The sequence below is a fragment of the Acartia tonsa genome, chromosome 1 (genome assembly GCF_053477335.1).
Source record: "Acartia tonsa isolate MP-2025a chromosome 1, ASM5347733v1, whole genome shotgun sequence".
Lineage (NCBI taxonomy): Eukaryota > Metazoa > Arthropoda > Copepoda > Calanoida > Acartiidae > Acartia > Acartia tonsa.
In genome coordinates, this window is record NC_137260.1 from 27,825,022 (window position 1) to 27,848,852 (window position 23,831).

The 23,831-nt window shown below is 30.2% G+C and overlaps 1 protein-coding gene across 1 annotated transcript in view; it reads right to left on the reverse strand.

The window, feature by feature from the left end:
• LOC145316538 (uncharacterized) overlaps nt 1-23,831 on the reverse strand; it is a 249,816-nt gene that overhangs the window by 204,130 nt on the left and 21,855 nt on the right. Inside the window, exon 2 of the mRNA XM_080157114.1 lies at nt 7,634-9,301. Within this exon, the coding sequence (XP_080013240.1) occupies nt 7,634-9,301 (1,668 nt within the window). The remainder of the gene's footprint in view (nt 1-7,633; nt 9,302-23,831) is intronic.

The window sequence follows — 23,831 nt, forward strand, 5'->3', positions numbered from 1 at the left end:
ACACAAATCAAGATATCAAACTTAAATAATTAGCGTAATTTACTTAAATTAATGTAGAAATTATTATTATTAGTGCCCCGGCCCCGGTTGGTCATGAAAAAACTGATTATAGGCCACGGAGATAAGGTGATTTTTTATCCTCTACTCCCCCCCCCCCCCTCCATATACACCTCACCTAAAGAAAATATATCTGGTAGTTTCAATTATCATGGTATTATTATCATTGCACTCTTTTAAAAAAAGCATATTAATCTGAGAAGTAAAACTTTTCATCCACAGAAAGATATCTCGAAAACAGCTGAGGTGGATTCTTAAAATAAATTTGCCCCACTAATCGCTTAGTGGGGCAAAATTGTTTTCGTGAAAAATCCTCCAAAATCAAATAAAAATCTAGAAAAAAGAAATAAATTCTTATGTTAATAACCCTTCTATGATTTGGTTTCATTTTTGTAGATTTTTAATGTGATTTTGGTGGATTTTTCACTAAAACAATTTTGCCCCACTAAGCGAATAGTGGGGCAAATTTTTTTTAAGAATCCACCTCTGTTCTGATTAGATTTTCCTCTCTTGGAAAGATTCACTTATTTTGTTTTGTGGTTGTTTCAAGAAAAGATTACTTCTTACTTCTTTCTTTTCAAAGAAAAAATAATAATTCTTTTAAAAATAAAATTTCTATTATTTTTAAATAATAGAAAATCAATCAAACCTAAACCTTTTATTTGAAGATAATGCTCCTTTTTTGGGTCAAGTTTACATCGCTTTTGTTACAATTTTTTTTATGAAATTTTACGTAAAAGTTAAAAAATTCGTTGTATTCTTTCAGACTGAGCCTTGTATTAATACAGTTACAGATTCCGAAAAAAGAGTCTTTCAAACCCTTTAGATTTAAGTAGCGGGACAAAGTGTCTCAAAAATCAGCCATGTGACGTCATAAAAATGAGGAAGATAAGAGGAGAAGATGGAAACAAAACACCTAAAAAAGAGATGCATTTTTATAACGTCACATGGCTGATTTTTGAGACACTTTGTCCCTCTACAGATTTAAACTTATAGCGACTATTTAATTAATTAAATTAGAGACAATATTTTATTTTCCAACTTCTGGTGAAAAATCCTTGATTGAATTAACGTGGATCAAAAAAAAGATTTTCTAGATAAATGTTTACATTTCTTTTTAATAAGGAATTAGAGAAGCTTAAAGCTCGGGGGCCTCATTCTATTTTCTTTAAACATTCAAAATTTAAACACTCAAAATTAAATGTTTCGGACAAATTTATGTAATGACATATGACATAATATCACCTTTTTTAAAATAAACAATTATTGTGTAATAATTATTCTCATTAATGAGTTTTATAAATAGTTAGTTCTAAATGTATTAAATTATCTTTCCGATATCCTAAGATTTGTCTCAATGGAGTCTCAAATCCAATTCTTTTGACACAAATCAACATATATGTATTTATTTGGGGATCTTTTTATCTTTTGATAGATGCTTACAGGAGTGAGTTTATCAAAAATAGTGGTAGAATAAAGAATATTCATGAAAGAAATGAGCAAAAAAGATGAAAATTTTTTGTAAACTATTTCAAATATTTTTTCAGACTGTCTCTCCCTAAATAAAGAAGTAAGTTTCTGCGTTTGTAAGATCTCGGTAAACATCTAACCGACTGGGCTCTTTATCTTAGGAAAGCTTTACATACTTTTGTGATTGGTTTAAACCAATTAATGTCTCCATTTGATGCTAGGGGCGTAATCGCTAGTATTGCTGTAAAGTTTATAGAACCTATATTCTTGTGAAGTATATGTATAAGTGTATCGCACGAGTAATCCTCTTATTTTGGTCAACCAAAAAGAAAACTCTTGGATCAAACAAAACCCTGCATCCTTTTATCTTACAGTGTTCAAGCAAGCCGGAAATTTTTAAATTAAAAGATGGCGCAAATTTAATATAATTAAAGTCTAAAATGGCAGATAAGTTATATTGTTTTATAAATGAAAGGGCAAATATTTTTAATATTTCCTTCGACTTTTTGTTATTATAATAGATGTTGACACAGATACATTACTATTTTGATTTTTAATAATATTAAATAGGTTCTTTTGTCGAAAGATAAAACACCTTTTTTTTACATCAACGTACTTTTTGAATGTATATAAAACGTGCATGTATTTTTAGATCAGAATATAAGTGGCTCACTGTTTTAGGAAGTATTTTGGTTTTTGGTTATCATTATAGGGGTAGCAATATAACATTTCCCAATAGTATCTTTTATAGTCAAATATAAATTCAAAGATATAAATTTTAGATTTGAAGCCATTTTAAATCGATTTAATGTATGAGCGAAGCTACTTTATTATTGACCATGTATGCCTGGCTGTCATTATTTAAAGAAAAATTCTTCCTTTCTCTCTCTCTCTCTCTCTCTCTCTCTCTCTTACTTTGTGTACATCCTATGTCTCGTTAAAAGTTTCATAAGCTTCTGTATAAATGAACTTAATCATCCTTGTTTAGATTATAATATTTAAAGAAACTCAATTAAAAAGTGAAACTTTTAACTTAATATAATCTGTATATTGATAAATTATTGAAATATAATTTTCTCGTATAGGAAATCTAGATAAAGACTTAATTGATTTTTAATACATTCTCCGAATTTGGAAACTAGCGCTGGGGCTCTCATTTCTTCCTCGCGGTGTGCATACAATTCCACAAATCCTTATATTCGCATGGTGTTTTATAATTGCAAACAAAGACACAATAGCTAGAAATATAAGAATATTTTTCATTGATAAGAGTAAACACACAAAAAGGACAGTAAATACTATTGTAAAAGTATGCAGTTCTGACATTTGTCTTTTTTCATGTGTGGAAGTGAATTCACACTCGTCTTAACATCTCCCGCGTTAAATTAGAAAATCTTTTTTAAGGAAAGCGGATACGTAATGGAAATAAAATTAGTAAAATTAGTCTTAACTTTAATATCAAGCGTTTACAATTTCAACTGCAACAATTCTTTCAAATATATCGGCTATGTGGTGTCAGTGGGTTGACCCCCCCCCCCCCCCCCCAACTGGTGAATTGTTGAGCACGCCACTGTATAGAATTTTTTTTTAATAGTTGTCATGGTTGACATACTATAGTCAAAACATTATTCTCATAGTATTATGACTACATTCCTTATTGGTATAATAACAGCAAAAAAATTACATATTTATTAATACAAATCCCAAGCCCATGTGTTTGAAATGATATAAAGTTATCAGAGAGACACGAAACGAATTCTAAAATTGTTAACAATTTGCATTTCCAATTTAATTTCTCCTGATTTGGTCTTATATCAATTTTAGATGCTTTTTTAGTTCTTTCAGTAGCATAGATACTTTTCAATTTAAATTAATTTCTTTAGCTGGTTTATGAAATACGCGTCGGAAATTCTTTGAAAAATCATTATTATTCATGACTTGTACAAGCATTTCTTAGCATTTATTAATTTCATAACTTTAATCAAATCAGTCCAATACTACTTCAATTAAATGCAGTTTGAAAGTACAAATAGAAAAATATTTCGTTTAAAACTTTGAATTGCCTATTTTTCACCAAAAAAAAAAGATTTTTAAAGATTTTTGGTTTGTACAATGCACTGTACAGTACGTTCTTATCTAAAAAGATAGGTTTATATTGTTTAAATATTACGGTATAATGACTATTTTTAGGGAAGCAAAAAAAGCCTAACAATAGGCAGCTAATAATGATATAATAATAATACTAAGAATAACAAGGAAATAACATTTCTATATTCATTGAGAAACAATTCCCCTTTGACTCAAAATGAAGTGTTGGTCCCGAGTGTGTGCCATCCCTATCGTAATATGCTTCACATTATCAAATCAACAGAACTAAAAATTATTAATGCATCAAAAGTTACTCCTTCAAATTTAAATAAGTATTTTAGTTACTCTTTTAATTACCTCATATGGGAAAGGCTGCTGTCTAAACCACTTTAACGCTAGGTCAAGAAACCTTTGATAATTAAGGGCACCAATGTCTCCTTTTATGTCCAAAGACCCGTGGTATGAGGTAAAGTAACACCTAAGTAACAACCTGTTGAAGACCTTTGTATGGATGTCCTAACTTTGCATGGTAATTACTTGAACCTGTTTATGGCAATAGACACTCCCATATTTTTTTGATTAATGTCATTGAGGAGCCGTAGATACCAACGTCTTTAGTATGACGCATTGTGGTCCAGACGCGTGTATTTTTGGCAATATAAAAAATTGTGGGAAAATTATATAATGTGAAAGTGATGACACAGTAGTCCCGAATGAACTCATTGTAATAATGGGCGATTCTTATAGTCTAACATTAGTATAAAAAAAAACAGCATATTTACAAGTTAGAACTACTTATAATATAGATAAAGAGCTAAGCTAAGAAAAAAGGTTTTCTTCTTCTAAAGCAAATTCTAAATATTTTATTTATTGCCAATTCTTAATAACCATTTATTCCTACAGTCGCTTGTAAAAAAGTTTTTAGATAATATTAGGTTTCCTAGTTTAGTTTTAAAAAACATTTAGTTTAATTTGAAATTTTTTCAGATTTAAAATTTGGACGATTTTTAAGACACCATCTTTTTTGCAACACAATACTATCTTTCCTCCTTGTCAATGTATACGTACAGTAAGAATTACCACGAATTTAACCTATATTAAGCAATTTTAGTTTCTGCTAAAGATTTAGGCATAATCAATATAAGTAGTTTAACAAGGACAATTATGTCCATCCATAAGTTGCGTAGAAATAACGAATGGGCAAATTTTTGGTTGAAAAAGAACAGTGATGTATGTACAGTAATAGTAAAATATGATTGCCAATAGATGTTTTAAAATTGTTAAGACCTATACTAATTGTCATATTTTAAGTATTGTAAATAAATCACTGAATTTCATGTATTTGTTAAACTGTCCGTTAAATTCAAGTTTTTAAATTCTCTAATAAAGATGAAATGAAATTGCAAATGATCTGGATATACATTTATGCATGAGTTTTGGTAATTGGAATCACGAATATAAAATGTTAAAATTTGCTATAATGTTAAGTTATGCTAAGAATGGGGTTAAGATCATTTAAACAAAACAATAAACACTTGAGGATAATAATTAATTTTTGCTTTAAAGTTTAACTATAATACAAAGTAAAGCGATATTTGTCTGCACGTCTGTTCGTCTGTACATATTTGTAAGGCTTAAGACCTCTATATCTGATGAACTGATTAGGCTATGCTTTTCATGGAAGTCCAAATATGAAAATGCCCCCACTTCCTCTAAAAAAATTTGTTTTATTAGGGGGGCAATTGTGCTCATTACATAAAAGCACTGCAATCTAACAGACAAGCTGTTATAGTAGGCTTGATCTAATTCTCTTCCATTGAATAATCCCTGTAAAAAATATCAAATTGTAAATTGTTATCATACAATTTATTCCTATTTTTTGTTAAATATACACTCTGGTTCAGGTGTAGAGTTAAACCGCAAAGTTACATGTTCAAATATATTTTTGTTACAGATATATTTCTCATCATATTTAGACTGGGAATTTTATAGATTTAAACTAATATTAAATTCTATTAAGACTTATTTATATATATATCTAATAGTAAATTTTTAAAAGATTATAACTTTTGTCAAACTCAAAATTAAGAAAAAAGAAAAGAAGGATAGTTAGTGCTTCATTAATAAATTGCAGTTCTTTTGTTGTAATTATTTCATCCATTTGGTGGAAGTGATGACTCAAAAGCAAATGCATCCAAATTAGTATTATATTTAAACTACAATTGGCAGCTTTAATTAGCAGGAGTTTTCATGCATAAAAAATGATAATGAAAACCCTTTCAATATTTTACAATAAAATCAACTTGATGAAATATTTGTGTACGTACTTCGATATCAAATATAGTTTATTTTGAAGGTAATGTCTCTAGTACGCTACCATCTAAAAGTCTGAGAGTCTGTTTTGCACTTCTTTAATTAAATAGAAAATTGACGTTCAAAGTGCATTGCAGAGTAGCAACGCTGTGAGTTAATTAATGAAGTGACTTTAATGTTAGTTTATCCTTCTAACATTAGGAAGGCAGACGGACATAGAGTAATATGGAGAAGCGTCGCTTTCTCAAAAGTGAAACAAATAATATTGCAGAATATCCATGCTTTCACCGCTGTGTTTGTCACTAAGTGTTGTGACGCTGCGTTGTGTCGCTTTCTCAAAAATGGAAGACAAACGTATAAAGAGCATTGCAGAGAATCATCGCCTGCACCGCTGTGTGCGTCACCTGGTGCAGTGACTTTGTGTTGCGCCGCCCTCCCGCCTTCAACCAACAAAATATCCTGCGGCAGAATTAAGCATTTACTACAATTCACTTTTTTCGGAGCTTAGCCTCTCAACAATTGCATTTGTCTGTAACAATTAACCCAAATTTTATTGTTTAAAGCCTATTAAAATCTAGGGAATAGAATTAAAATTTAAAAACAGTTTTTGCATTACATAATAAAATTTCTTTCTTGTTAATATTTTGTCATCTTTTGCCTGTTTTACTAATTACTTCCCCTTACAAATTTTACAAAAATAAGAAAAAACTTCAGTCATTAAAATTTTTTCATAATTTTTTTACACTCCATGAAATAATCTAAGATATCTTGATAAAATTAAACTTTATATGTAAATTATTGTGTTAAATTAGTTGCTCTATTTAAAATACTTTTTATGTTTTATTGCGAGTTGGTTCTTTTTTCAAAATAAAAAAAAAGCTTTTTAAGAATATACACAACATAACATTGCAATCTACCTCAAAAATGTCTTGTACGTTATTATAAAATTTGTGTTTTGATCTTCGCTATCTTTTATATTTGTTATTCTTTTATAAGCAGTATTTTAACGTGTAAATAAATATAGATCACTTCTTGTGTGTTAGTGTGTGTGTGTGTGTGTTGCTTCCGGAAAGTTTCATGACTCTAAAGTGTCATTTTATCCATATAATATATATTTATATACAGTCATGCGGTTACATGTCAAGACGGAAAAAGATTAACAAAAGTGAGATCTTGTTTTTTTTACTAAATACTTCATAAGTAGCAAAGCAATAATAAGTTAAAAACATTTTGGTAAATTAGATTCAAGTTTTTTTGGCAAATATAGTCAATAAATCATCAATGTAACATTTTTTCAAAATTTTAATTCTTAAAATCGACCAATAAAGAAGGAATATCTAGACAAATTTCAGTAACTCTATTAGCTAGTAAAACTAAAAGAAGAAAAATAATTAAACACATTGCCGTAGAAAAAGTAGATTCTCAGTCCTTTAAAGTTGAAGCCTATATAACATATTCTTAAATAAATATCACCATGCAACTATTTATATATTTTTAGCTGTTATATTTCCTTTTTCCTATTTGTGAACAACAAAAAACGCAACATTTTAGAAAGGGCGTTGCTAGTCAAGCTAAAGATCAATATATCTTAACCAATATTTTTTTAAACAATACATTTTAGTAACTCAGCAATCGTTTTCTTTCATAAAAAGATTTAAGATTATAACAATTGATGTAAATTAGGGGATAGAAAACTGAGACTTACCCCAAAGCAGCATGTTGAACAAATGTGGGAGGTGTTGTGCTCTCTAGAACCTTGACAACACTGTCCTGTGGCCGTCTAGTTGTTATTCTAGGCGGTGTAGCAGTCTCTGACGAGGCTTCCAGGGTTGTGAAGGTTATCGGAGAGTCATCCTCTTCGCTTGACTGTCTAAAATTGCTTTGGAAAGCTGGTAATGGCTGTCTAGTGGGGGAGGGATTGTTGGAAGGCAATATTTGTCTGGCAGGACTGGCAATTGGCAATGGTTGCCTTGCTGGAGATAAGCTGCTGACCGGTAACACTTGTCTAGCTGATGATGGCTTGTTTGTTACTTCAGAGTTAATTTGACGCAGGTTGGCATTAGAGTCTGAAATTGAGATCTGGGATCCCCGAGTTTCTTGTGTGGCAACAATCTCCTTCTGAACGGGATCCTGTTCCTTTCTTAAGACAACACGACGCAGGGCAACTCTTTCTCTACCTTGTGTATCAGTGAAAGGAGTGGTAGCAATCTCTTCCCTTGATTTAGTAGGATCAAGAACATTGCCAGGAGTAAAGGGTGTTGTAGAAGCAGCTGTTTCCAAAGCAATTGACTCTTGTGTTGTCGATGTGGTGACACCTCTGGCTGCGGAACTAAATGATGTTGTCTCTGGTTTCTCTTGAACAGTTGTTTGTGACAATTGTGGGACAAATCTTTGTCTAGCTCGTTGTATAGCTGCCGGGGTGCTGTCAAAAAAGGTAATTGCAGGCGTTGGCCTCTCAGTTATGCTGCTAGCAGCTGTTTGATCTGTTTGGAAAATAGATGGAACAGTGCGAAATACAGGATTGCGAAAGGATGTGGAAAAAGATGCGGATGGTACTGCGGGAAAAGGATCCTGAACAATGTTTTGAACAGGAGCAATCAGTGCACCTGCACGAGGCTCTTCCTGGACAGATTCACGGAATATCTCGGCTTGGGGCTCAGGTGTTGGGGTGAATCGGCGGATGGGCCGCTGGATTTCCTGCAACTGCGGCTGCACTTGTGGTGCGGGCGCTGCTGCTAGTATTTGTTGCTGATTTAACCTGGGATCTTTTGTTAAACGAAAAACTCCGCTGTTAAGTGAGGGCAAGCTTTTCACAATAACTGTTTCTGAGCTGTCAGCTGTCGGGTCATCTTGGTGGCCGCGGCCACGACGGGCCAAATCAGGTCCAGCTACTGCCTCTTCATCAGCAGGCAGGTTAGGTATGGTGTTGGAGCTGGAGTCATCCTGCCATAATTGACGGCGGGATAACAAGTATCTGAGCGCTGGCGATGAAGTCCTCACCTCCGGCTTCGAGTTTGGCAGCTTGACATAGGAATATGACCCAGAGGGTAGGCTGTGAAGGGAGGTCGAGGCAGCGGCGGATGTTGCCGCCTGTGAAATTATAGGAGAGGCAGAGGGTTGAAGGGTTAACTGAGGCAGATGGGGTGATGATCTGCCCTCGCTTGGCGAAAATTGAGGATTATTAGCTGGACCTGCGGGGGAGAAGGAGCGGAAAACAGGCGAGCTGGGGCTTATAGGAATTTGTGGAGGGAGTGAAACAAGGGAATGGCGGTGTTGCAGGACTGATTCGCTGGCGGAGTGCCGGACTTGTCGGGCATTGTTACTGTTAAGGAGTTCAAGAGAAGCACCTCGCTGCTTGAATGGATTTACTCGCCTGAAAGAAAAAAAATTATCATTCAAAGTCTTATAATCTCATCTATTCAAAAACCATAACAATTAAGGCATTAAAAAATTGCGTCATCCTATTGTAAGAAGGAACTTGCACTATGAAGGCACATTTGAAAAGAAAAATGGCTCTCTATGGCAAAACATAATGTTCACAGTCTTTTATACATTTTTTCAGCTCTTGAAACAAAAACTTAGCTTGGCAAAGGTCATATAATGTATTTGTAAGAAGTTAGGGTAAAGTGATAATTAAGTTAACTGAAAATTGAAATGTAACACTATTTCATATTTTGTTTTTTCAAACAATTTTCAAGAACATCCAATTTCATTAAAGTTTCTTTTAAAAATGCATCTTACTATCTTACTATGAAATATCAAACATTATACTTTTAGCTTTCCATGAATATTCAATGATTTTTGGAATATTTTTTGCAGGATCTTTTTTCTTAACTTTTTTGGTGTGTGTATTGTGTAAGGCTAAAGAACATGGTTGTGTCACCGGAAAGGGAACATTCTTCTGGAAATTTACTCCAAACTAACAAAGATTTAAGAACAAGTTCAGTAAAAAAAGAATATTGGATCAAGCGGGTTTGCTGTAAAATGTTTAGTAAAATTTTTTCCGCGAACTGCACTAGATTCAAAAAATGGTTGTTAATATGCTATTCATTACAGCTACAAGCTTTAGTTGAAACATATCAAAATGTTTGTTAAGCACATTCTACTATATTGCCTAGGTAAAAAGTATTCATATTCCTGATTCAAAGAGAGAAGGGGGTTAAAGCTTAAAAAGGGTAACAAAAGATGGAGTAACATAATTGATTTCAAGTTTTGATTTTGGTATTACACAAACTTGAAATTTTATTATTTTCAATAAAATTGTGCAGTTAGTTTAAGATAATGCATGATATTATATAAAGAAGGTGTATCAACTTTTTTTTATAGCTAGCCGGTTCTTTTAGTAAGTAGTAGATGTAAAATTTTTCATAGAATTCAGATATGCAATCGGTTTTTTTTGTAGACCTCTTATTTTTTAAGTAATTTAAGTTTTTAAAAAAAATAATTAAGTCGGTTTTAAGGTACTAAAACGCAACAAAATAAAAAAAGAAAATGGCCAGTAAGAACAAAAATAGTAAGATCTTTAATTGGACACCTTACTTTTAAAATTCTGTTGAGTAATTATTGAAAAAATCTATTTTTTTAACCTCGGTTTAATAAAAACTTTAGACCTAAATATTTTCTCAAACAGACATAAAAAACATGGGTTCATATATACCTTTAGAATCAGAAAAATATTACGAATCCATTGTAAGCAAAATAGAAAAAAAGTAAAAAAAAAAATTTAAAAAAAATGGCCAATTATATTTTTGGTTCAGGCAACACTATCGTCTTCCCTTTTTTACCCCCTCTTTACCCCCTCTTTACCCACTTCCCATTTTTATACTCAATTCAAGAATTAAGATGTTGCCTGTACAATATAATATGATATTTTCATATAATTCCTTTTATTGTAGTTTATATACTTTATATACTTTTTTTTTCAATTTTGCTTACAATGGATTTGTAATATTTTTCTGATTCTAAAGGTATATATGAACCCATATTTTTTTACCTTTGAAATGATAAAATTAAGTTCAGAGTTTTTATTCTCGTGGGTTTAAAAAAATCGATTTTTTCAATAATTACCTGACAGAATTGAAAAAGTAAGGTGTCAAATTAAAGATCTTACTATTTTTGTTCATAATGGACATTTTTTTTCTTTTTTTTGTTGCATTTTAGTACCCTTAAAATCGACTTAATTTTTTTTTTTTTAAACTTAAATTACTTAAAAAATAAGAGGTCTACAAAAAAAAACGATTGCATATCTGAATTCTATGACAAATTTTACATCTACTACTTACTAAAAGAACCGGCTAGCTATAAAAAAAAAGTTGATACACCTTCTTTCAGTGTTTTGAATTTATACAATTAAATGTTAGATTGTATACAAGTTACAGAATTATGTAAACTCTCATTTTAAATTTCAAACAAAAGTTTTTTTACTTTCAACATTAGTAAAATTAATAAACAAAATCTTTTCTGAAAAGCGCAGGCATTACTTTCTATTTTCTTTGAATCTTTAAGAAGGAAAAAAATATCCTATTACTTTTGCTCCGCGTATTTTATTTTTGAGGAAAAATTTGATAAAATTTTATTTGAGGTTAATGATGAAAACTAAAAATATTTTGATTGTTTGGTGTAGATAAGCAAATTATAACACCCTGAATTCTCAATGTCAACTTCATTTTAGGGACAATGATATGGCAACTGCAGTCAAATAATTATATTAAAAAATACCTTTTTCCTGCAACTCAATGGAAAAAAAAGTACACTTTTGAAAGAATATTTTTTATTGGTTCAAAGGTAGATCTAGAGAAAAAGAATGTTTTCTTAAGTATCATCCTATTCCCTGAATTGATTCAAGGAAAAAAAGTCAACTTTATTCTGCGCATTTTTATTCTTTTTGACCTTACTAGTTTTTTTAATATTAAATTGCTTTTTGGTTAGATTAATAAGTTTGCAAAACACCTTTTCTTAGAGGCGAAGATATTCACCAAGTCTTTAAATTTTGCATTTAATTGTGAATTTAAATAGTCAAAGTTCTGGTCAATAATTCTAATTATACTGTTATTTTTTAATTATTTTATTTTATTGAATTAAATCAATAATCTATTTAGCTAAACTTTATAACTGTCCTGATTGGATTAGAAGATTTAAAATTTGAAACTTGTGTTACTATAACAGCAAGTTTTCTAAATCACACAGACAGATACTTAAGTGTTTTACAACTTTAAAAGGGTCTTAAGAATCCCACATATTGTTTCGAATGATTCCATGACGAGTGGATAAGAATTAAAACAGTGGATCATGAATAAAAATAAAAATGGAACGGAAATACTAATTGGGTATTGTCTTCGATCATTTACAGTCAAATTAATCAAGGATTTTATAGATTAAGATTTTGATACCACACACTATAAAATAGAAGATGAAGATTAAATTGTAATAAAATTCTAAAAATAAATAATTTTTATGAGAGCTAGAACTTTTATGAATAGATAGCTGCATATATTTCGAACCCTAAAATTTGAATAAAAGTTAATTCATTAAACTTATGAGAACAAAATGATAGTTTGAAGTCGGTACCAAAATGCAAAATCTTTAAAAATGAAGCGTCGAATTGTAAAATAGACAATTCTTTATATATTGTTGTATTATTTGTATATGTAGTGTATATAGTATACCAAAATTTGGTTTTTAATCATTTTTACAACCTCTGTTTTAAAAACTAATGATTATAAATGACTTAGATAACTTTGGTTTTAAACTGCTCTTTAAATAACATAACATGAGAAAAATAAGCAATGATGACGTTATTTACCAAAATGCTGAACTCTAACTTATATTTATGAAAGAGTATAACTAGATATGATTGTTTGAAATTTTGCCTTTAAAGTCTTAAACATGCCGCTTGAAAAATCTATAGCATAAAAAGGTGAATTTGTTATTGAAGTAAAATATTTTTATTTTGCTTTTCAGAAAGCTTTTAAATGATAGGGCATAGTTTTAAGTTATTTTCTGCAACTCAAAAATCTTGTATTGTAGTTATGTTTCAACACTGAAATGGCAACGCCTATATTTATGCTCGCATGCAATAATATTTTTAAAAAACCAACCAATACTATACTATACTTTACAACTTTTAAAGGTCCAAAGAAATATTTGAAACAGCAACGCACCATTGCATCAATTGACTGCTTTTTTGCTATGCTATTACAATTGCAAATGGTTTTAGAACACAGCTTTAAATGACGGCGTTCAATGATATCAGTAAACACATTGTTAAAAGTTTTCAGAATAGCAAAAATAATTATTAATTTTGGTTGAATTATTTATTAATCTAGTATATGAATTTGTTTAAACTAAAATATATCAAGTAATATCAAAGATTGTAGAACAAATAATTTTCAAAACTCCTGGGTATAAGTTTCTCTATGATTTTGTACTCTGTACAGTAATTAATATAATTCAGACGGATTGTAGGTCGTAAATAATCTATTCATAGAGTGGCTGCGACACTTAAAAGTGAATATTGTTGTTTGTATGATTTTAAATTTATGCGGAAACTAATGGACACCTTTAAATGTCAATTGGTATAAAGGTATGTTGGATATATTTTTATTAGTGTAGGATATATTTTTATTAGTGCCTCTTAAAAACATTTTATACAAGCTTACCACCGACGTTGGTTCAAGCTAAGAAGGGTGATTACAGGGGTTAAGGAAGGGGTAAAAACGGATTTAAACAAATAAAACAAATTTTGGAAACTTTTTCAGAGGCGGAGAGGTATTTGAAAGAAGATAAGTTTGTCTTTAAATTAATAATAATTCAGCCTCCTAAAGGCAAAAATCAATGGAGTTATCAACGAAATGTACCAAAATAACGAATAAATTATTCTTATTATACAATTTTTTTTCTTATATTTTCAATTATTTTCATCTGATAAAAAATAGATTCAGGATTTTATACTTGTTGAGTGGATAACCATAAGCTTGAGCATTTTATTTTTGGTTGATAAACTTACTTTCAATTTACTAATTCAATAAACTTGTCAAAAAAAGGTAAGATTAATTTATATTGAAGCAAAACTTCTTTTGTAAATATGGGATACTTATATGGATATGATAGTAGTTGATAGTGATGTGTAGCAACTAACCAGCTTGTAGGGATGAAATATTATAGGATATTGAATACTTAAATGGATATAATATTAGTAAATAGTGATGTGTAGCAACCAACCAGCTTGTAGGGATGAAATATTATAGGATATTGGATACTTATATGGATATAATATTAGTAAATAGTGATGTGTAGCAACCAACCAGCTTGAAGGGATGAAATATTAGGGGATATTGGATACTTAATGAATATAATATTAGTAAATAGTGATGTGTAGCAACTAACCAGCTTGTAGGGATGAAATATTATAGGATATAAGATACTTATATGATTATAATATTAGTAAATAGTGATGTATAGCAACCAACCAGCTTGTAGGTATGAAATATTAGAGGATATAAGATACTTATATGAATATAATATTAGTAAATAGTGATGTATAGCAACCAACCAGCTTGTAGGGATGAAATATTAGAGGATATGGGATACTTTGATACAAATCTACACATGTACTCACAGTGGACATTACACTCAAGCATGCACTCACACACACATAGGCACACACAGACTTACGAACACACATGCACACACACCATCAAATACTTTTGCTAATCAGGTTTCCTTTCAAAATTTGTGTTTCAAATAAAATGGTCTACTTTAAAACACATAACTTGAAATCATTGCAATTCATAAAATAAATAAGTAAGAAATATACTTTTTGTTGTATAAAACTTGGAATAGATTTTACAACATGTTTTTAAACATAAAATCTGCACATAAGATAGTAGCTCTATGACTATTTTTAGCTCTAAAAGATTTTTTAAAAGTTTTTTTTGTAACATTTGACTTACATCGCGATTAAATGCTACATAAAGTATTCAAAATTTCTACTAAATAACGCTTTTTAATAATGACATAATGGATACAATCTTAAAAGCCTCATATCACAAATCAATTAATACCACAAAACATACAATGAGAAATAAATACCTCTTTATGGTAGTAAAATAAATACTGTTATTAGATAAAAGCTTGTCTCTCAAATATTTATAGCGCATTTTACATTTAATTCTGTTGTGAAAAATAAATTGTTAAAAGGAAAACTTTTCTGTGTTTAGTGTGTGTCTGTCCGTACGGCTGTCTTTACTGTGGGGCATTTGCTAGGACTTTAATGCAATGTTGTATAATCGCAGCATCTCTAAAATTGTGTTTTAGATAGTATGTCTATCTTAATTATCCTGCTTTTAAACAAATTAACATAGGAATCAAATCTGTTTTTAATATTAAAGGATTGATATTCATTTGTTTCCATTTGTAGTTTTGTCTGACCTTAATTGAGCGTCGCTTAAAAGCATGTTATCATGTTTAGTTAACATGGTAGAAATTGTTGTAAATAGATGTAACATAAAGATATATTTTATTGCTATTATAATTTGGCTTTTCATGTTTGAAACGGATAAGACAATGATAAAATATTTTGCATATAGAAAGTAAAATAATAATAATTCATAATCTTTTATAAAAATGTACGAGTAGCCGTGCCCCTAGCTTTTATAGGCCCTATTAAAGTCCCTTACTAAGCTTCTCTGAAAATAACTTAACCAATCCAGTAATTTAAAAGATCCTTCGCTTCAAAGAAACAAAAACCTTACTACTTTATATTATGGTTGGGTCTTTTCAAGTTTCTTTGCATTGTATGTGTATGTGTGTGTATATATAAGTATGTTTTTAAATATAGGGAAATACATAGCTACAAGTGGGAGATAAAAAATTTAATTTAAAGTTATTTTAAAACTTGCTCTACATTTGCAAATGGTAGTGGAAATAGAAAACAAATAGTCAATAGTTTTTTTTGCAGTCAATTGAAGGGAATAAATAAAAGTGCATATTGCTGAAATGAGTTTGTTTAATATTAACCCTGATAATTTAATCTAGGTGTTCTAAATGATGACTGAAGATAGAGCCTGACCTTTATTTCCACACAACCTTTTTATGATTAAAATATGTTTATCCCTGACTGGAAGATATAGGAGTTGATTTCTAGAATTGTAATCTAAGAATATGATATTAATGGATTGTCAACACAAACATTGTCCACTCTTAATAGTACATTTATCTTGTTTTATCAAATAAATAACTCACTCCCTCAATCTCTCTTCTAGGCTCTATCATAGTGAAGGTGATCTATAAATCACTTAGTCCGCCTGTTTGCCTGTATGTATGGCTCTTATAGCAAATTCATTAACTTGGCTTCTATTTGAGATAAACTACTAAAGAAGAATCCCGACACCTTCTGTTTCATAATTTACTTTGTATATTCGTTCATCTCAAAGGATAAGATGACAGTTGAATTATTTGGAAAATGTAACGATAACTTGGCTTCTATGTACATAAGGTTGTTTTTTACCCTGGCCTAATGAGCATCTATTGTACAACTAACTTTGTAAGGCAAAATTCACTATGTCAGTAGAATTTATAGGATATATTTGGCGGCTCCAAAATATTTATCGGATGATTTAAGTAGCTAGACAAAGTATCTCAAAAAATTCAGCCTTGTAACGTCATAAAAATGAAGGATTATCCATCTCTTGTTTATGGGTTTTCTTTCTTACTTCTTCTCTAATCTCCCTCATTTTTATGACGTCACATGGCTGATTTTTTAGACACTTTGTCCAGCTACTGATTTAAGTTATAACTCATCTAATCAATGACCATCTATTATATGACATACTTTGTCCGTTCAGTCGTTTTCCTATGAATCTTATAAATGTGTTTTCTACCTTTAATTCTGTCTAACAAAACAGAAAAAAAGAATAAGCATTTTCTTTTTATATGTTATGATACTATACTAAAAGAATTGTATTGTGGCATATCTTTTCATCATTTTATTTTCACAATCATTTGTTATCCTCTTATCTGATGGAAACTTTCTTGTCGAGACATAAAAATACTTTTAAATTAAGTTATACTGAACTCTAAAAAATCACTTTTTTTACTTTAGCTATAGAGAAAGAATAACTAAAATTTCTATTCTTGATGAAATGAATGAAAAATTAACAATTATACAAGAAAAGTTATTTTTCTTCTTATAAACTTTACTACATTTGCTTCCTTAAATTAAAATAATTCAAATTTTGATTAACTTTCAATTTTTCTTATTTCATAACTATTGAATATTAACAGTACAGATTAATTAATTAGATGGCCTGCATTTTCCCCACAAAAAAAGGCCTAAACACACACAAACACAACAGATAAAAGAAGAAAATTAACAATTCATTTTAGAAAGATAAAGATTGACCTTAAACCATTTTCTGGTTTTGTTTTCAAGAGTCCGACAAAAATTCCTTGATAATCAGCACTGTCAGATAATCTGGCTCAGAAAAAAATAAAAGTCTAGTTTATTAGAAAATTACAAGCATTTTTCTTGGGCATTTAATAGGATTTATATCGAAGACCAAAAGCTCAATATTTGTATGATTTTATGGTGGTTTTTAAAAAAAAAAAAAAAAAAAGGTTAGAAAAATTGTGAAAATTTGATGATGCCCAAACAACTAGTCAAGTTGTTTTGGTTTGAGCAGGGCGGGGCGAGGATAGGCCTAAAGAGAAACTCTCATCCTTGTTTTCGTGTCTCTTTTTTGCTTCCTGTGAACGATTATTTTGAAGACTTTTTTGATTATAATTTTCGCATAAAATTAGTTTAAAAGTTGTCATGCTCAGATTATATACAATTAAAAATTTCCTCAGTCATTTAGCTCCAAGATTTTAATGCCACATATCCTTTACCAAAATAATTTTAATCCGGGAATTTACCTTTTTCTAACAAGCTCTATCTTCATCTACTTTGAAAGATTATTCATAGAACATGAATATTAGAATGTGCAAAAGGATTTTGTGCGGTTTTTCTTTAAATATAACTCTTTTGAATTTACAATCTCATATAAATCAATGACATTTTTAAAAGTTCGTGGAAGAAAACTAAAGTACCTATCTAAATTCTATATAAACATGATCTATGTAGATAACCACACTTTGAAAGATAAAGAATGTCCGAGTCTTTTTATGCATTTGTTGCGACACTAGTAATTAGTGACCTGGCCCTAACTATTTATATTTTATAAATACGCATTTGCAAATTTAAAAAGTCCAATTTTGTCAATAATATACCAAGCAGTAAAGCAATCATAATTCATCAAAAAGTACGGCACCTGAGAAAAACTATGTTGGTTGCAGGAATTTTTCTCTTAAAAATAATACACCTTCCCATTGAATAAAGACGTTCAAGGCTGACATACCATTGATAAACGTTATTCAAACAGGCTTTATTGGAAGCTGCAATGTTAATTGAATTAAAAAGGCCAGATTTATTAAGCTTTTCCCAACAGACGCAAAAGTTGCAAAAAGAATTGTGCAAATTCCATATTACTATGATTTTTATTCCCAATGATGTTTAAAATTATGTTTTGATGTCATTCCTCATTTTGATAAAAAAGATGTTTTGCAAATCTGTAGTATAATACAGAGAGAGAGGGGTCATTTGGCTGTTTATTACCTATTCTCCAAAGTCTTATTATAACGTTTTCTTATTCGTTAGCTTAAAAACCTTAGGGACTTTTATTGAATTTTGATTGGTTGGTTCATTTAATTAAGTGTCCAAACGATTCAACCACTAATTGTGATCCACAGAAATGGTAATTTTGTGTATTATTATTACGGATTTATATTATTTTATTGGTCATTGTTTTATCCCTTTAGATCCCTGAGTATATTATGGTTTTAAAATCCTAGAAATAAGGGTGCGTTATGACGTTATGACACGTTTGTAAATGTTTGTTAAGTAATATGTGGTAATAAATACTTTATGCGGCTTGTAATTTCAACCAAAACATCATATTTACATCAGCGACAGGCAAAAATATTAAGAAATTAAATAAACTAAAAAGACCAACTACTGATATTTTATGTGAAGATACTTTGCTTCATAGAATTGAAAAGGTTAAAATTTATCAGGTTAAAAAATCTTTGCTTTTATGGGTTTACGAAAACAAATGTTTACCCGATTATCCAATCATGTCCCTGGTATTAAGTAATTCCTGTATTACATAGTTTGTATAGTATAAGTTTTAGCATTCCTGTATGCGCCAATAGGTCCGTTACATCAATGCAGTGTATATACAAAACATAATTTTTAACAAAAAAATCTTTGAAAGTATATTTACAAATCATATTCGTTTCAGTTATATTTAATGCTCTGCTTAATAAAAGAAAAGTGACTATCTAGAGATACTCTAACGTCTCTAAAGGATATTAGGATAAGTAACATCCAACAGACAACCAAACCTTTGATTGCATGACTTTTGCCCGGAAGTAAAAATTATGCATATTGCGTCTGTTAACGGGCCAAGAGATTCCCCCTATTCTCACTATTAGTATCACTTGCAAGACATAGCAGCAGTAGGTACCACTTTTAGCGTCTCTTGTATGCCGCAGTCTGGTTCAGACTCGAGCCTACAACTCCCCAACACACTTACGCTAATGTTGCAGGTGTTAGACACAGAGACAACTGGATCTTTATTTCAATATGTTTTGCTACATTGGATAAATGCAAAGCACTGCTCTTAGAGTAAAAGAGAGACATATCACATATTTCATTTATCCCCTCTCTTCCCTATATATATTTTTACGGGTTAGGGACATGCATTATAAAATTAAAACATTTTAATTGAAAAGGAAACTTAATTTTAGTTTTACAACGATAAGATGATTATTATGTAGGTTGGTGGAAGGTTTTAATAATTTCATATACCATTTCTGATAAGTTTTAACATTTTCCCTCTGAAAAAAAAGTCTAAAACCTACATATACACATACCCTGGAGAAAAACAAAAAAAATATTTAGGATTTTTAGCTTTTTAAATTATCGGTCCCTCCCTTTTTTAAGTCCTGAATATTCATGGATCATTTAATCTATAAAAAAATGTTTTATTTCAACGAGGAACAAAACTTGACTGTATAACTCTGGAAACCCCTCAAGTTTTAATTGAACACCTAGGCATCCCTCTTTCCCTTAATTCTAATATTGCTCTTATGGACATCTTAAACCCTGCGGGACCTATTAACACTTTCAAGCATTAAAAATATATTTAAGAGGTAATGTTTTAGTTTGTCCATAGCAATCTGACTATGGAACTGTTTTAGTCCACTATTTTAGGAAAAATTTCCATCGGTTCAGGGATAGTCTTAGGTTATTAGGTCTTTTGTTGGTTTTATGCTATTTTTTGTCCCCTCTTTCCTACTTCGAATACCTAGCCCAATATGCAAGTGACGCTATGTTAAGTTGCGTAAAGGAAGAGATTGGTATAGATGCCTCACTTAAAATATAAGAGATTTTGCTTTCTGCCTTTAACCTAACTGGATTAACTGTTTGAAAACATTAAAGTATTTTAAGCATAACTTTTGCATAATATCATATTAAATCAATTTTAAAAATCAATGAAATCAAAATTAGTTATTTGCACTTTGATAGCACAGAAATAAAATTTTAAAGACTAAAGTGAAATAAGTATTAACGCATAATGGAAAAATAATTTTAATCGTGAAACTGTCCCTATAAATTTATAACTAAAGGTGGCTTTTAATAAGCTTTTGTTTTTTATGAAAGTGTATCACTATCCAAAGACATATTGACATGTTTTCATTTTCAATTGTTTTGGTTGGTGAGCTGCCAAAACACCGACGTCTAAAAACCCTCATAATATTTTTATGTGTCTATTTCTACAGAAGAAAAAATAGTTTAAATCAAAACAGAGATATAGTCTCTTCACAAAAAAAAATATTTTGTAACTGACTTTTTATTCGATCACAATTAAGAATAACTATTTATATTGTACAATCTTTTTCAAAGATAGCAACAGAAAAATATGGTTGTCCAATATAATACATTTTGTTGTATTCAAAATGTCTCCAGGACAATCACAGGCGCTTTGGAAAACAGTAATAGTGTCTGACTGATTATGACGTAACAAAAAAAAATTAGCCAATGAGAGGCCACTATACATTTTACCATTGATCAATAACGGCCTCTCATTGGCTAATTTTTTTTGTTACGTCATAATTAGTCAGACACTATTACTGTGTTCGCGCTTTGACTTTTGTGTCAGAACCTAAATTGGGACATAGTGCATTTCATTACCCTAGGTTAGGTAACTTAATTTCACTTTTCAATAAAATCTAAATTTAATAGATTTGAAAATTTTAAGTTTAATTTTCATCCCCTAGGAGTTACCGCACAATCATGACAAGAAAAGCAAAGATTATTTATCTAAATTTTTCAACAAGTTTGAAAATATATACTATTAAGAAATTTGACGAAAAAAAGAGTTTAAAGTTTAGGAAATAAAAGTGTAAAAAATGACAAATCTTGACAATTATTTAATCTGCCATCAGGATGTAGGACATACATGGTGTATTGGTGCAGGGAGGGAAGGGATATTAGGCTGTTTATTAAACTAGTCCCAAAAGTTTTATATTATGTTTTATTATTCCTTAGCTTAAGAACTTTCGGGACTTTTATTGTTTGGTTCATTAAGTTGAGTACCCAAACGTTTAGACCACTAATTGTAATCAACAGAGTGAAATTTTGTAAATCATCATTGGGGATGTATATTGTATATCAATTTACCGGCCGTTGTTGTATCCCTTTAGATTCCTGGTATTAATGAGACTTTAATTGTACTATAGCAGCAGCTGGTGAACCTTCTTTACCACACATAAAAAAAATATTTATCGCTAGCACAGAAAATAATGTTTTTCGATAACTTCTTCTCTAATTTAAATTATATAATATCGAAAATATTTTTTTTTCTTGATAGTTCAAAAAAAAATTTTAATAGGCTAAACATTTTGACAATTTGATATGTATTTTTTTCATCATTGAAATTAAGAGCAGGTATTCTTATTTGACATTGAAATTTAGCTTCTAAATTTGATATAAAAAATGTCGTTATGCTAAATTATAATCAAAGTCGTTAAAATGTTATGTAGTAATATTATATATTTACGGGGAAATGGAGCACATTGCAGCAGCTATACTATAATTTTTTTTAATTTTAAATTCTATGGTATAACAGTAGTATTTTAGGTCAACTAAGCATGCTACAGTTATGTCAAAAGCTAAAAATATTTGGCTTTATAAACAACTTCAAGTCCGAGTAATAAAACTGCATTTTTTTCAATTTGTGATGATCATTACTTATCAACCTAGACACACACACACAGAAACACAAAAATAAAAAAGGCCTCGCAATAAAACTCGACATAAAGTATTGCATATATGTCTAAGTCTATTCTTACAAACAGAAATCTAGTTTTGTGCAAGGATTGGAACTGGTATTCCAATAAGAAAACATATATTTCATACTTACAAACTAAAGATATATCAAGAATTTTTTTTAATTTGTTTTAATATTCACAGCCATATTAAACTTACTAAAGACTAAACAATTAATGTTACATCAATTGATTTCTTGAATCCAATTGAATATGGAAACTATCATTATTTGGTATGGACAAAAAAACAATAATTAAATCCAACTCTCCTTACCCTGATCTCGGGGTCTGTGTTTAAATTCTTTGAAAATAGCTAAACTTTGGAGGGAAAAGCCATTTAAATATTTGGTGTTGATGATAAGTTTAAAGTTAAAACATGAAAGGAAACTAATAAGCAACATTTTAAGTTGTTTGAATTAATGAGAAGCAGCTTTAAGTGCTAATAAAAAATGACGTCATGTAATACAAACGACCAATGATAGGCCAGCATACATTTTACCATTGGTCAATTACAATGAACACTGGCTTTTCATTGATTATTTGTATTATGTGAAGTCATTTTTTTTAATAGGTACTATAAGTCGCTTCAGTTTATGAAATTTGGTTGAAACTTTCTTTTGGTTTTGAACAGGATATTATTGTTTTAAGGAAGCTTGTCCCTGGTCCCATGTATTGTGTGACTGAGCGACACAACACGTTAATTTAGACCTGCACTTGATTTGCATAACAAGTAAACAGGGATTTTAATTTCTCATCAAAAAAAGTACATTAAATGAATAAATCTATTTGCGCCAAAATTCATTTTCCCCGCAACATTTTTTTCTATTTAAAGAAAATTTAGAATTTAAACTAAACAGGGACTTGACCTAATGCCTTAATTTACGAGTTCTCGTATTGACAAGTATGTTTTGTTTGTGCGTGTGCGTGGCTGTGTGTGTGTGTGTTTGTATGTGCGTAAGTGTTCATGAATAGTTTAAACAACTAGGATGGCATTATCCAAAAGAATCGAAGCTCAGGAATTATAATAAAGATACCCTAAACAACAGTCAAACTGACATAGATCATAGGAAATATAACAAGAAATATAAGACATCTTATTCTTTAATAGTAGCCGAGAAAATCGCCAAACCAGGGTAATGGACAGAAATATTGACAATGGTTATATTTTTTGCTGAGAAAATCACATTACCGAGCACCTTCGCCACAGACGACCAGACATAAATTATTAATTATGAAGTTGCTTCGCCACTAAAAAAGTGTCATATCTTTTAACAATCCTCTGGACGCTGTTTTTTGCTCATAAGTGATGCTATATACGCTATCCATCCATCTATACACCCATCCACATATCCTTCCCCTTTTCTTAAATCATCTTATGTTTAAATGTTTGTCTCCTTTCCCCTGTTTCTCTTTATCCAGACAGACGGGCGCAACTAACGTGCAACTTGAAATCCTTTCTTATACATATTTGCTAA